The sequence below is a fragment of the Hipposideros armiger genome, unplaced genomic scaffold (assembly GCF_001890085.2).
Source record: "Hipposideros armiger isolate ML-2016 unplaced genomic scaffold, ASM189008v1 scaffold_41, whole genome shotgun sequence".
Classification (NCBI taxonomy): domain Eukaryota; kingdom Metazoa; phylum Chordata; class Mammalia; order Chiroptera; family Hipposideridae; genus Hipposideros; species Hipposideros armiger.
In genome coordinates this window covers 2503037-2519384 of record NW_017731391.1, presented here as the reverse complement: position 1 = coordinate 2519384, position 16348 = coordinate 2503037, and the positions used below count along the sequence as shown (strand labels likewise).

Genomic DNA, 16348 nt, shown 5'->3' with positions numbered 1-16348 from the left:
AGAGTTTAATAATTATAAAGGTTTAAATATGTGCTGATCTAAAAGAAGCCTTTAACATGAAATATTTTTTGTACTTGTGTTGGACAAAATCAAAACATTTTACTGGGTTACACTAACTCTATTCAGTTTGGTTTAATCTAATTGGGCATTACCGTTAGTAATATATATTTTAATTCAAAAGCATCAAATTTTTAATCACAAATTTTCTCTGAGAATAAAAAGATTAAAATAAATTTTTGAGAGGTGGCCGGTTAGCTCAGCTGGTTAGAGTGCAGTACTCAAAACAACAAGGTTGCCGGTTCGATCCCCACATGGGTCACTGAGATGCGCCCTCCACAATTAGACTGAAATAACTACTTGATTGGGAGGTGATGGGTCCTGGAAAAACACAGTTCCCCAATTAAAAACAACAAAAACCTTTTGAATAAAAATATCAACATACTTAAGTGGCTTAAAAAGTCAGCTTTCCACACATAATTGAAAGATTCGAATTTTGCTTTTTTTATTATCCCAGAAAATGTTACACTAGATAAAATGGGAAAATACAAATAGATTCATTAAAAACACAGGCTGATTATTCATATCTACGACATTCAAAAGTATGCAAAACAATTTAGTTATATTGCAAAGCTGTAATTGTTTTTCCTAACAAAGTATTATTTTATAAAACTGTAGTGTTGTATTGACTCCATTTTAATACAAAATACTTTATATACACAATACAATATAAAAGTAAACTATGGTATAGTGCCTTCCGCAAAGGGATATATTAAGGCGCTTTACAAATATACCAATATGTTGACCCAAATTACTTTTTGTTTTAGATTAAAACAAACAAGCTAAATGTTTCACTTTAAATACCAAAGGGATTTTTATTTTTGTTTATTAAAGAAAATTTTCTAAAGTACCTTAGGTAACAGCAGCAGCAATATCTAAAAATCCTCCCACTGTATACTCTAATTTCTAACATATTAAGTCAGAATAAAACATTTCCACTCACAGTTTTGCACTTTGCAACAGCAGAAGGGAATCACTTTTTTAAAAAGTCAATCTCAAAATGACTTCTTAGTCATACATTCTATAGTTTCTATTACAAATAAGGTAGAAAAGATACAACAGGGCCTGCCTTGGGATGTCACTGGACAATACATAATAGTATCTACAATTACATAATAGAAAACATTTTATAAATACTATTGATATGCATAAAAAGGGGTAAGTATAAGAAAGACAGTTTTTCATGAGTGGGGAAATTATTTTTAAAAGAAAACACGAATAACCAAAGTTTTCACTCCATTTCAATTGAAAGCATATAGGTTTTTGATGTTCTTATCTTTTGGGGCAAGAAGTACCAGATTCAATACTGGAAGAACTGGATATAGTTTGGGAATAAAATAGCTAATAAGTATATACAAACTATTAAAACTGCAGATACTGAAGGCTTGTACACGGCTTCAGATAAACACAAAAAGCTTACACTGTCAGAGGAAACTTCAAAAGAATACAAAATTTATAATGTCTGTTACATTTGAGAAATAAGGGCCACACAGACTTTGTGGGGAAAGAAGGGGAGGCGACAGCACCTTAGTTTCCCTACAACATAAATGTAACAAAGTTGGTTTTGTACTATATTGCACCATAGTCCAGAAGTAAAACAACTAAATGGAAATTTCAATGTCTGAGACAGCCCAAGAGGAAGAGAGATATCTTTAAAAAATCTGAGTACTGACTGAACTAAAAATTCTTGAACTAATTTGTTTTGCATAGAATTTTATAGGACTAATCAAATGTTCCATGAAGACTGCCATCTCATAGTGCATTTTCTTACAACTCTCTGATTAGAAGTCCTTCAGAAATATTTATCAAGCCTGTCACAAGCCAAACATATATTTCAGTGCCCTCAAAAGGGTGTTTAAAATGTCTTAGCACTGTACCAGCAAGAGAGGCATTCATCGGGATGTCTTGTCACATGGTACAGACCTTTTCCATCACAAATTATCAGTGTTTATACAAAATATGCTAATCTGAGTACTAATCAGTAAATTTAAAGCAAAGTTCTTAGTTTTATATATTAGTGTTCTTATAAGACAGAGGTCCTTAACCAAGAGTTTACGATAGGTTTCAGCATGTTCAGAACCCCTAAACCTGCACACAGCATTGTGTGTGTTATATGTTGGTGTCCATTTTTTCTGGGAAGAGAGTCCAGAGCTTTCATCAGATTCTCAAAAGGACCAATGACCCCCAAAGACCCACCATTACACAGTGGGTTGTGCAGTCGTTTACAAGCTGAGCTCTGAGAGGGCCACCTACAGAAAGGTGGGACGTGGAAGCTAATAAGTCTTTGCCCTCCCCAATTCAACTGGAACAGCTTGAGTTAATTTTACTTACATATATGATTTCCATTAGCTTTCCTATGAAGAAAGCTAAAAGTTTGAAAATCACTAAAATTATGCCTCTTATCCACATATACTGGGGGTGCCAAAAAAATGTATACTTGTATTCATTTTTTGTTATCGGTTTATATTATTACAATTTTAATAGTTTTTTCCTTTCTTAAAATGTGTATACATTTTTTTGGCACCCTCTGTATTGTTTTGATAAAACAATTCCCAACCAGTGGAGCTTAAGAAAAACAAAATACAAATTTACTAAAGAAAGAATAGAGCCCTTTCCCCTTCCTAAAAGATAAGCTAAATGTATTCTGGTATGAAACCACAAGTCTTCCTTGAAACCTACGCCTATATAATAGGAATGCTGAAAAACATATTATTTAACCTTAAATAAGTTAAGGGGATTTGAATTTTCTAAGACCGCTATGTAACGTTCCCTCATTACGAATGGCCACCTTAATTAAGAGTTAAATAAAATTAATTTTTTCATCAATTAATCTGCCCATAGGTAAAATATTGCCAAATAGCCAGATTTTCCTTTGCCAATAAATAATCTGTGTAAGCAGCACTGTTCTGAAAGAGGAAACCTGTAACATTACTGATGACATAATCAAAACTGTCACCATACTTCTCTATTGAGTACTCACAAATAATTTTTACTCAAAGTTTCACATGAAACTGAAAACAATATCTGCTTAGGTTGATGGAAATCATATTTTAAATTTTGAAGTAAAAATATGAAAAATCTTAGCTTTTAGTATAAGAAGTTTTGATTTATGGTAGCTTTGTTCCCCTTTAAAACTGGAAGCAGCATTAAAAATACCAATATGGAAAGAAAAATGGTAGTGCTTTGCTTCTTTTAATGCCAGTAATCCTTAGAAACAAATGCTAGAAGATTAAATATTCCACATATGGAAAAAAAAGATAAACTTTTTTTCCTTCTGATGAACATCCTGTTTCAACCCTGTATTTCTTAGTTCCAAGACGTGAATTATACAGATTATCATTAGCCTAGGAACACTCACCACCATGATGGCTTAATTTCAATAGCTTATTTTGTACCAAAAAACAAGGTTATGGGGGAAAAAAGAGAGCTTTGTAAATGTGGGGTATATTTCATATTTGGTTAAAGCAAGATAAAACTAAAAACTGTCTTTCAAAAAAATTTCACAATCTCTTGTCTTTTAAAATTATTTATCATATGTACAAATAGATACCAGGCATCTCCTTTTAAAAAAAGCACTCTTTTTTATTTTAAGTACTTTAAGTACCAAGAACTGACTATAATATTCAGTTCATAATTTATAACAATTTTTTCTAAGTTACTGATTTAAAAGGCTGGAATAAATTAACATTTTAAAAGGACTTCCCATAATTTAGGAACATAAAATATTGTACACAGAGCACACACACACACACACAGCTCTGTCACATTTGCATAATTTTACTCAGAGCCTCAAAAACCCCTGCATTTCAGGCCTGTTTGTAAATCCTCATTGATAATTATTTCCTAGTGTGTTAAACATACACTAGATCACGATTTTTGATCTCTGAGCCTGTGTGCTGATCATCTTCATCTGACTGTTGCTCGGAGCCTTGTGAATTAATATATTCATATTCAATAGGCTTTGGATAATTATATGGGTAGCCATTGTCATCAAAAAACCTCCGAAAGGTAAATTCATAGAAAGCATGTTCAGGGTGCTTTCCATTTTTATACCATCCATTGAGAGTGTCGTTTACATTTTCTTCCTCATTATCATCACTCCATAACTTATCAGGATCAACAGGATCAAAATTTGATGTATCTGTTGGGTGTGTAATTTTAGGAATGTATGAAGCTGACTGTTGTCTCAGGTCACTGGAGAAATCAATTGTTTTAAAAAATGGATGAGCTTTTATTTCATCAGCACCATTCTTGCCTAAGCGATCTTCTGGTCCTCGGCAAAGTTTAATAATAAGATCAGAGGCTTCAGGACTCAGTTTAGCTTGCGGTGGAATGTGCAGAGATGTCTGCCAGTTGATAACCTTTAAAGAAGATTTTTAAAAATTAGGAAGGAAGAGATAAAAGCACAAAATTTCCTCCGTTTTATACCAAAATGTCTTACTGGATTATTTGTGTTTTTTTAAATAAACTGCATATTTCACTTTCCTTCCTTTTAATAATGAATCATTGGTGGGAAATAACCTTTCTTCCCAGCCCTTCTCTGCACGCAACTTATATTAGAAGACTCACTGTCAGTGTTAGCTCCCCTGGTTAAGCCCTTCTACCTATGGCAGCAGTGACTATTTTTACTGTGTCCCCCTTGTTCTATGTATTTACTTGTATCATCTAATGCTTTGTGGTACCTATTTATGTCTGTGTCCTTCTACTACAGTTAAAATCCCATAAGGCTACAGACCATTTTGTCTTTCTATTTCCCAGTGCTTGGCAAATAGCCTGGCACATGATTTATGTTCAGTAAATATTTATTATAGTTTTGAGTAAACCAGAATGAGGGGGAAGGGTGAGAGGATGAAAGAGAAGGAAGAAAAAGAGGGAAGGAGGGAAGAAGGGAAGGAAGGAGTCAATAAATATTTCTTAAATGAATAAATGAACCCCATTCTCCCTTATTCATATAGGAACTCATCAACTACTGTAAAGGGAAGAAAAGTAAAACCCGTTTTCTAGTGTCTGTTCATCTTAAAGTCTTCTCCCGAGTTAGAAAAAGGAGATGCCTCAACTAATAAAATATGTCCTTGAATTCTTTTTGAAAAACAAAAAAAACCAATACAGTAGTTATTTATGCCTGGTTCCATCATCTCATATTTCAAATAGGGGAAATTAAAATATACAATCAGCTGGACAAGTTCTTCACTTTAAAGTTACACTCAGGATTTTTTTAGTTTAAGGCAAAAGTAAATAATAAAAGACTAGGTATAGCAAAAAAAAAAGATTATTAATTCAAAGATGGGTCAATAAAAATTAATGTAAACTGAAGCACAGAGAGAAAAAAATGCAATAATAAAAGAATAAAGTAGAAGAGCCATGAAGGACAATATCAAACATCTACCCCATGTATGTATACTAATTAGAGTCCCAAAAGGAGAGAAGGAAGCAGGCGAAGAAATCTTTTAAGAGTAATGACAGGGAATTTTCCAAAATTGGTTAAGTCTTCAACCTACAATTCAAGAAGCTTGGTGAACCTTAATCAAGATAAATAAAAACAAAACTACACACGGTCACATCACGATGAAACTGCAGAAAACCAAAGTTAAAGGGAAAAGAATTCTAAATGCCAGAAGCTGACGCTCCAGTTGGGAGAAGGCTGTAATAGGTGTACTCCACCGGTCTTTTCTCCTGCACGCAGCGGTACAACCCGGATAGAATGCATGCAACAGCTACCTGAGGACCCTGAAGAGTAAGCAGTAAGTAACAGGCAGATTGGGGAACAAGAATTTCCAAACCAATGAAATGGTGGTGACTACCATTTTTTTCCTTGTAGAATCACCTGGCCAAAACTCAAGGTAGCCCTGACCCTAAACGTGTAACACAGACAGAATGAGCTCTAGGAAAAGGCCCTCTATTCAGGCTCAGGGATGGAAAGTGGTTTCCTAGCCACAACAGAGGTACAATAAAGGTCACCCAAAACACTGAGAGGGGACCCTTCCTCTCCAACTGGAAATTAAATCATACAGCTTCTGTCCCAAGAGGACAGCTTGAATCCATGTCACTTTTTTCTCTCTGTCCTCTTCTACCTTGTGCTGGATGCGGGCAGCCATGAAATGTGTGTGTGGCAGAATAGGGTAAAGAAAGCCTTACTTTCTGGTCAAAGAACTGAAAGGGGAAGCCCGAGGGAACTGGGAGGTACCAGGGACTTTCCTGTTGGCAGAGGAGGAGGAGATTGGGCAACTGACGCCAACAAGTCATGTAAAACCTGCTGGGCTCACCTCCCAACCGTGCCTATATGGCTCTAATCTTAAAGAGCATATCAAAGACTTTGAAAACTGAACTAAGGAAAATATCATAGCCCACGGAGAGATCTACCTAGCAATGTAAAGGTTTTGACAATGAAACTGATATTGAAATCACAAGCCACAGAAGGCTCGTTGGAACTTGTGGACTGAATCCAACCAGGTTTAATGCCTGCCAAAACAATATCAATATTCTCCATAAGATTTAAACAAATCCCAGAGTTTCACAGTATGCAAAATGTCCAGAATACAATCCAAAGTTACTTGGCATACACAGAACCATGAAAATGTGAACCTGTATAGGAAAAGAAAATCAAGACATCAGTGTTGACATGACACAGATGTTACAATGATCTAACAAAGCCTTTAAAGTAGGCCATTATAAAAATGCTTCAAATAGGGATGAATACTATGAAAATGAAGACAGAAAGTCTCAGCAAAGAAACTGAAGATAGCAAGAGGTACCAAAAATACTATAAGCAAAATAAAAAACTCAATGGATGGGCTCAATAGCAAAATGGAGACGCCAGAGAAAAGAATTAGTGAACTTAAAAATATATTGATAGAAATTATGCAATCTGAACAACAAAGAGGAAAAAAAAGTTTAAAAATATGAGAACCTCATCCCAAACAAGAAAAAGCTAAAGGATTTCATCACACCAAACCAGTATTATAAGAAATGCTAAGGGGACTTCTTTAAGAAGAAAGGAAAAAAAGGATAAAAAATATGAATAATAAAATGGCAGTAACTTCATATCTATACAATTACTTTAAATGTAAATGGATCAAATACTCCACTCAAAAGACACGATGGCTGAATGGATAGGAAAACAAGACTCATATATGCTTTATAAGAGACTCACTTCAGACAGAAGGACACACAGATTGAAAGGGACAGAAAATGATATTTCATGAAAATTGAAATTAAAAAAAAAAAAAAAAAAAGCTGGGGTAGCAATGCATATACCAGACAAAAGAGATTTTAAAACAAAGGCTATAACAAGAGACAAGGACCTAGTAATCCCACTTCTAGGGTGGACAAAAGGAAGTGGGTGACATTTTAAAGTGCTGCAAGAGGGGCCAGCCGAGTGGCTCAGTTGGTTAAGAGCTCGCTCAAGAGTTTGAGCTCTGAGCAACAGCGGTTCGAGTCCAGCCCGAGCTGAGCAGCCACTGAGCTGCCAACAGGTAGCAGGATGGCTCAGCTAAAAAAAAAATAAAATAAAATTTTGTCGTAAAGTGCTGCAAGAACTGAAACCCAGAATTCTATACCAAGTGATAACATCCTAAGGAAGGTGAAACATTCATTCTCAGATGAAGGAAAACTAAGAGAATCTGTTGTCAGCAAACCTGCTTTAAAATAATTGCTAAAGTTCTTCAGATAGAAGGGACATAGTATAAAAGGAATCTTAAAATATCAGGAATGCAGCAAGAACAAGGAAAATGCTAAATATCTGGGTTAATATAAATGATTCTTCTTTTCATCTTCAATTCTTTCAAGTAAGTTGATGGTTAAAAACAAAAATTGTCACATTATTTGATGAGGTTTTAAATGTATGTAGATACTATGTATAAGATAACTAAAATGGTAGAAAATAGGGATCTACGCATATGTGGTAATAAGGTTCTATACTGAACTACACTGAAATGGGAAAATATCGATTCTAAATGGACAGTGAAAACACGTATTTTGTAATCACTAGAACAACGTCTCACAAAACTATGTAGAGGTAATAGTCAAAAACACAGTAGAGGGAGATCTCATAGAAAGTGGTGACTAGGAGGCTTCAGGGTCAGTCCCTCCCCAAAAACAATAATTAAGCTGGAAAAAAAAAACAACTATCAGAATTAACTATTTTTGACCTCTCGAAACTGACTGAACACTCACAGCAACCAGGGGAGTGCTTCATGAAGGGAGAGGCTTCCAATATTTGGTAAGAGTAAGACAGCAATGTTATGAACCAACTATCATTCACCGTTCCTCAGCCCCACTGTGACTATGGAGAGGGCAGCCCAGCTTCCTGGAGCTGCTGGCTGGTACGTAGGTGGGCAGGAAGGACCTTGCCTTCCAAAAATTTGGGTTTGTGCAACTGGTTGGTAGTGGTGATTCTCCAAGGGACCGGCCCAGATGCCTTTCTTTTGACCCCCTCAGGAAGAGTTAGAGACAGATAGGCTTTTCTTTTTTAATCCAGACATTTAAGGAAATCTGCATCAGGTCACTGGCTTGGGCTGTTTTTCTCATTGTTGAGTTTTGAAAGTTCTTTATATACAAGTCTAGATATAAGCCCTCTTTGTTTGATAGGTGATCTACAAATATTTTCTCCCACGCTGTAGCTTGTCTTTTCACTGTCTTGTGTCTTTGGCAGACTGAAAGAAGTCTAATTTCTCAGCTTTTATGGATCATGATTTTGGTGTCATTTCTAATAACTCTTCACCTAATCTCAAGCCATAAAGATTTTCTCTTCTATTTTCTTCTAAAAGTATTATAGCTTGATGTCTTATCTCTAAATCTATGATTCATTTTGAGTTCATCTTAGTGTAAGGTGTTAGGTTTATGTCAATTTCAGTATTGTTTATTTCAGTGACCAAATTTTCCAATGTATCTGTTGAAATACTATACTTTCTCCATTTTCACCTTTGTCAAATATCAAATGGCCATATTTGTGAAGTCCTATTTTTCCATTCTCTATCCTGTTGCATTGATCTATGTGTGTATCCTTTTGCTAATATCACACTGTATTTCTATAACTTCATAGTAAGTCTTAAAATCTAGTAGTTGATTCCTCTTTGTTCTTTTTAAAAACTGTTTTCTTTATTCTAGTTCTTTAGTCCACCCATATAAATTTTAGAATTGGCTGATCTATAGCTACAAAAATTCCTGCTGGGAATTTATTGGAATTGGAGTTAAGTCTACAGATTTGGAGTTAAATTTACATATTTTGTGGGGGAAATTGATAGCTTTATTATGTTGAGTCTTCTAATCAATCAACACAGTATGTATCTCCATTTATTAAGATCTTCCTTGCTTTCTTTCATCAGTTGGTAGCTTTCAGCATTCAGGTCTTGTTCATGTTCTATTACGTTTATACCTAAGCATTTCATTTTGGGGAAGCTGTTTTAAGTGGCATTGTTTTTAAATTTCGGTTTCCAGCCTTTCATTGCTTGAATATATATAGAAATACAGTAGATTTTTATATATTACCCTTATATCTTACAACCTTGTCAAACTCACTTGTTAGTTCTATGGGTTTTTCATAGATTCCCTGGGATCTTCCATGTAGAAAACTATGTCATCTCTGGATAGGGGAAGGTTTTTATTTGTTTTTGTTTTTTTCTTTTTTTTGTTTTAAAGATTTTATTGGGTAATTGGGGGAGGGGAACAGTGTTGGGGAATTGGGGAAGGGAAACAGACAAGTTGCTGTCCTTTTGTTCTTCAGTCTAGTTATGGAGAATGTCATTTCACTGGCCCAAGTTGTATTATCATTGCGCTAGGGGAAGTTTTTATTTCTTTCTAATCTGTATGCCTTTCCTTTCTTTTTGTTGCTTAGAGCACTGGCTAAGATTATCAGAGCTATCTTCAATAAGACTAAAATGAAAACAGAAATCCTTGCCTTTTTCATGATCTTAGGAAGAAAGCATTCACTTTTTCACACATGCACATGCATGCATACACATACACACACACACACACACACACACACACACATGTCCTTACATATATATGTATGTTAAAATGAAGGTGAAATAAAGACACTTTTAGACAAACAAATCTGACACAAACCTGAGAGAATGCATTACCAGTAGAACTGTATTAAAATTAATTCTAAAGGAAAATTTTAAAATACTGTATTAAATGCAATGACAGAAGTAGTTACAACTTAGTGGAGAGCATTATAGAATAGATGATATCTCAAGACACTATCAAAGAATGATGAAAAATGATCAGGAGTTAACCAGGCTTCAGAAAGAGGAGGGTTGTGGAAGATAGGAGAGAAAGGACAGTCTAGACAGAAGGAATGGTATGAACAAAGGAACAGAGGACAAACCTAGACTTCCGCCCATGGACAAGGGAACCACTAGGGGATTTTTAATGGGACAGTTTATGGTCAAAAACTTCAATAGACGATCAGATAAAGAAGATATGATACATACACACAATGGAATATTACTCAGCCATAAGAAATGATGAAATAGTGTCATTTGCAACAACATGGATGGATCCTGAGATTATGCTAAGCGAAATAAGTCAGATAGAAAAAGTCAAGAAAGAACCGTATGACTTCACTCATATGTGGGATATAAAACTGAAGGCAACAAAGGAACAAGACAAATAGAAACAAAAACTCATAGACACAGACAAAACCAGATGGGGGAGGTAGAAGAGAGTAAAGGGGGTCAAATATATGGTAACAGGAGAACAGACTCTGCGTGGTGAACACAGAATGTAATATGTAGATGATGTTTTATAGAAATGTACACTTGAAACCTATATAATTTTACTAACCAATGTCACTCCAATAAATTTAATAAACAAAAAAAAATTATAGGCAGCTTCTCATTTAAGTGCCAGAGGTAATTTCAAGTGGAGATACAGTTCCCCCTTATCCATAGGGAATATGTTCCAAGACCACCAGTGAATGCCAGAAACCACAGATAGCACCAAACCCTATATAGACTATATTTTTTTCCTTTTCATACATACCTTTTTATTTAAAGGAAACACTTTGCAGTTTCTCTTTGGCATATCTGAATTACCAGCATCACTACACTTGCACTTTGGGCCATTACTAAGTAAAATAAGGGTTATTTGAACACAAGCACTGAGATACTATAGTCAATCTGGTAAGTGAACCAGCTACTAAGTGACTAACAGGTGACAAGCATATAGAGAGAGGGTGGAGACGCTAGACAAAGGGGTAATTCATGTCCCAGGTGAGAAGGGAACAAGATGGCGCGAGATTTTGTCACGTTACTCAGAAGAGCACACAATTTAAAACTTAGGAATTGTTATTTTGGGAATTTTCCATTTAATATATTTAAAGTTATGAATGACTGCAGGTAATTGAAAGTGCAGAACGTGAAACCATGCAATATGAAGAAACTTCTGTATAGACGTTTATTTGTAGTTTGGGGCAAGAATATGCTCGAAAGGAAACAAAGCCAGGAGCCAACAGGTGACAGACAAAGAGTAAATTGGAATAAATCTTCCAAAGGTACTAAAGACTTCTATGAGAACGAAATACGAGTGTAGTGTATGAGTGAGGGAGAATGTAAGAGTATGATGACAGGATGATGGAGATCAGAGCTCATTCATGGAATTTTGGTGGGTTCCTATATCCTTACACGTTCATTCTGTAATTCCAGATTGAGATGCTCTATGTAAAGGACTGATAAAAGTCTACAGTGTAAGAGGCTTTGTGCCAATTCTTTTGGTAGAGATTCTATAACTTACCTTCATTTGTGTTTCTAATGGTGTTTGTGCCAAGAAAGGAGGTTGTCCCACCAACATTTCAAAGAGAATTACACCAACACTCCACCAATCACATAATTGTGTATAGCCTAAAATAAGATACCCAAGTTATAGTTATTTATAAGCATTTTTTAAAAAGTGCTCAGAATCAGTACAAAAATCACTATTAAATCACCAATTTATACTGTAAAATTAATGCTTTCGCTGTAAACCTGAAAAACAAGCCATATTCTAATTACAGAAAAACAAGCCACATTTTAATGAAGTGTTGGCTGCTCTAAAGGCCTACTGAGATTATAAAACAAATGTTTTACCTGTTCGTAACAACACTTCAGGGGCAATATAATTGGGAGTCCCCACCAAAGAATGTGCTAGACATCGCTGGTGCTGGCGTGCAGCTCTCCGCTCTAGTGGCTTCAGTCTATCTCCACATCGACAGTTAGAGGGGTCACCCCATTCATTACTGAAATCCATGCTGTCTTGTCGGGGATGGTCACCTGTAAAGTTAAAAGAAATAAAAGCAACAAGAACAAGAGTAAACCTATAGTCTGTTTAATCTTTTGACATCACAGTTTAGAGTAAACAAGACTCTCCCCTTGTGACAAAGCTAAGGCACCATATATACCAAATCACTGATGGTGTTTTTTATTCACTGGATGCTGTGATCTGAGATATCAATAGAACAAGCTTTGCACTAAGAAAAATTAGCCGAAGAATCAGTAATGTACTCAATGTTAAATGATGACAATTGAAGTCATGCGTAGATAGGATTAAGAATTTGTTATTCAGACTGCTTCCCGTTACTACTCCAGACAAAATTTCAAACAAATTACATCAGTGTTTCATTCATTCAACAAATGACAATGATAAATAAGAAAGACAAGGTTCTTCTCTCAGGCAGCTTCTCTGTAGGGGAGAAACACAACAAATACATATGTAAGAAAAGTGATGCATCCCATGTAGACAGTCAACATGGGGTGATATGACAAATGGAGGTGATAATTATAAAAACCAAATGGAAATCAACCATTTGAAAACCAGGGCAAGGCATTTTTATACAGAAATAATAACAGAGAGAAGACCATGCAATTAGAAAAGGGGAGAATGGTAGGAAAGAAGTATGAGCCTGTGCACATGGGTTTTGTAAACCAAACTAATGGTTTACCTTTCACTCTAAGTACCATGGGAAGATACTGGAGAGTTGGAAGCAAGAAAATGACAAGATCGGGTCTATGTTTAAAAAAGAAAACTGCTTTGTAGAGAATAGATAATAAGGGAGGACAAGAATAAAAAGAGACCACTTAAGACGCAATTACAGTTAAGCTTGGACTATGATGGTAATGGAGGAGATGGACAAAAGTGAACAGATTCACGATATATTTAGAGATGGAGTAAGCAGTACTTATTGATGAATTAGATGTAGAGGCAATGGGAAAAAAAGAATCAAGGATAACTAGGTGGGTATAGCGGTATAATTTACTAAACTGGGGAAGACTGGAGGAGGAGAAATTAAAAAGAGTTGTTTATTGGTAATGTTAAGTTTGAAAGGCCTATTAGAAATCCATATAAAAGGAGAGGCCATTTCTGGAGAGAGATTTGGAAGTCACTGATACACCGGGAGTGCCAAAAAAATGTATACACGTGACTTGTATTCATCTTTTGTTATCAGTATATATTATTACAATTTTAATACCAATTTTTCCTTTCTTAAAATGTGTACACATTTTTTTGGCACCCTCTGTAGACATGGTATTTAAAGCCATGAGTAGATGAAATCACCCAGAAAAATGTTTCTGAAAGTAACCTAACTGTAATAATCATCTGGGATGTTTGATTAAAATATACCCTCCAGTGAAGATTTTTTAATCAATAGGCTGGAATAGTGCCTAAAAATCATATTTTTAAGAACCCCACGTAATTCAGGTGAATCTGGGGAGACATTACATTACACTAAGCTGAACATTAAAGTAGGTTTGCGTGTCTCAGTTCTATCCATTTATGTAATCTACTTGTGTTCACAGAAGCACAGGCGACTAATACTACTTACCTCAGAGGACTGCTGTAAGCATTAAATTAGAATATATGTAAAGTACCTACTCACAGTAAGCATTCAACAAATGTCAAATTGACTCACACTTCCATTAGCACTTGAAGGGATCTTGGTGAGGCACTGTGGTGTAGTACAAATAACATGGGCCCTGTAATCAGACAAACCTGGGTTCAAAGCCTAGCCCTTACACTTCGTTTCTGTCTGACCTTGGACAAGTTAAGCTACTTCATCTAACTAAGCCTCCGTTTCTTCATCCTGCCTCACAATGACATTGTGAGGATTAAAGAGAATCATGTACATAAAGTGTTTAAGGTAAAATAGGTTGTGTAATAGTCATATAATGGAATCCTAAATAGCAGTAAAAATAAATGTTACATGCAAAAACACAGGTGAATCTCAAACATAAAAAGTCAACACATGGCCGGCCGAGTGGCTCAGTTGGTTAAGAATTGGCTTAAAAGCACGAGCTCTGAGTAACAGGGCCGCCGGTTCAATTCCCACATGGGCCAGTGACACTGCGCCCAAGCTGAGCTGTCGCTGGGCTGCCAACAGGTGGCAGGATGGCTCAGATGGTGTAACAACAAGACTGCCTATTTGATGGTGGGCTATGCCCACCCGCAACTAAGACTGAACTCAGCAACTTGAGCTGAGCTGCCACCCGGATAAAGCGTGTGCTCTTAACAACAAGGCTGCTGGTCAACTACCACATGGGATGGTTGCCCACCCACAACTAAGACTGAACACAGCATCTTGAGCTCAGAGGCCATGAGCTGCTGACAGGCAGCCAGATGACGACTGGCGCCCTCCACAATGAAGACTGAAGAACAACAACTTGGCTGTTCCCCTTCCCCAATAAAATCTTTTAAAAAAAGAAGTCAACACAGAAGAATACACATAGAATGATTACATTTAAAGGTTCCAAGTAGGGAAAATGATATATTGTTATACATATGTGGTAAAAATACAGAGAAAAGAATGGATTACAAAGTTCTGAAATAGCGGTTACTTATGTGAAGGAAAGAAGGAGAAGTGAGTGATTCTAAGTTTAGGGGCTTCAAAAGTACTGATAATCTAGTACTTAAGCTGAATGGTAGGCATGGGGCTTCATTTAAAAATTATTTTTATTTTTTAAATGTTAATTGTCTGATATGTTTCAAAATAACAAAATGTGAAGAGGTTAACTCAAAAATGTTAATATTTAGAAGTAACTGAATCTAACACTCTCTCATTTTATGTCTAAGTGTCTGAAGGATCACCCGTGCTTATCCAACAGTCAAGACCTGACCCAGGACTTCTGGCGCCCATTCAGTGATAATACCGTCTTATATTTTATTGCATTAATAAATCACATTAATATGTACAAATTGCATGATTTTACTCACCACTCTGATAGTACTTAGAATCATGTGTCCATCTGAAGCCAGTGCAGAGGCCGAAGTCAGTCAATTTAATATGACCATCACGATCAATCAAAATGTTATCAGGTTTAATATCTCTATGGATAAAACCCATTTTATGAACACTTTCTACTGCACAGGTAAGTTCTGCTATGTAGAATCGAGCCAGATTTTCTGGAAAGATGCCCATTCTAATTAATAGGCTCATCATATCACCCCCAGGAATATAGTCCATTACAAAGTATAAATTGTCCTTATCTTGGAATGAATAATAGAGACGAACTACCCATTCGTTGTCAGCTTCAGCCAGGATATCTCTCTCAGCTTTAACATGAGCAACCTGATTTCGAAGCAGAACATCTTTCTTTCGAAGAGTTTTTGTCGCATACAATGCCTTAGTATCTACTTTTCTTGCTAGACAGACTTCACCAAATGCTCCTATTCCTAGTGTCTTTATCTTCACAAACATAGATTTGTCCATTTTAGCCCTCTTAAGACGGATGTAATTAGACTCTTTTTGGCAAAGCATCTTTCTCATTTGATCCTGGGCATCTTGAGATAATCCAACCTAGGCAAATAAACTAAATGTTAAATGAGGAATTATCTTCTATATAGAAAATTAAGAAATCACTTGGAAAAAATTCAGGCATATATTTAAAGGTTAAATGCACAACAATTTTTAATAAAGCATGTTAGAGATCTAGAATATATTTCAGAGAAAATTAATTATCAAAAGTGCAGCTTAAGGGATAGTTAAAAGGATGTATATACAAAGTGAGTATATATGCAGATTCTGCTGTGGAGAACAAGGAATAGACAATTCCAGTGATCAGCTTTCTACTCCTTTCTAATGCACTCATAAAAGGGTCCCAATGTGCAATAACCAAACATCTGTTCACATGCAGCCTCATCTGTCCCTCCATGCATATTCATCCCAAATCACATGATTAGATTGCCTTCGTTATAAGCTTCTCTTTGTGGAATGCCTAGGCCTCAAATATTCTTCTCTGATTTCATCCTTAAAGAAAATAAATTCTTTCCCTCCAGGTTCCTTTAGTCTAAAAAACTGATGTATTAAGAACAAAAGAAT

General features: G+C 35.7%; 1 protein-coding gene across 3 annotated transcripts in view; it reads right to left on the bottom strand.

The window, feature by feature from the left end:
- Positions 1-477: 477 nt before the first annotated feature.
- The window catches only part of LATS1 (large tumor suppressor kinase 1), a 44545-nt gene continuing 28674 nt past the window's right edge, over positions 478-16348 (bottom strand). For all 3 annotated transcript variants that reach the window (XM_019638952.1, XM_019638953.1, XM_019638954.1), the window contains exons 5-8: positions 15244-15826; positions 12126-12308; positions 11794-11900; positions 478-4418 (exon numbers count right to left, since the gene is read on the bottom strand). In XM_019638952.1, the coding sequence (XP_019494497.1) occupies positions 3909-4418; positions 11794-11900; positions 12126-12308; positions 15244-15826 (1383 nt within the window). In that variant the 3' untranslated portion in view covers positions 478-3908. The remainder of the gene's footprint in view (positions 4419-11793; positions 11901-12125; positions 12309-15243; positions 15827-16348) is intronic.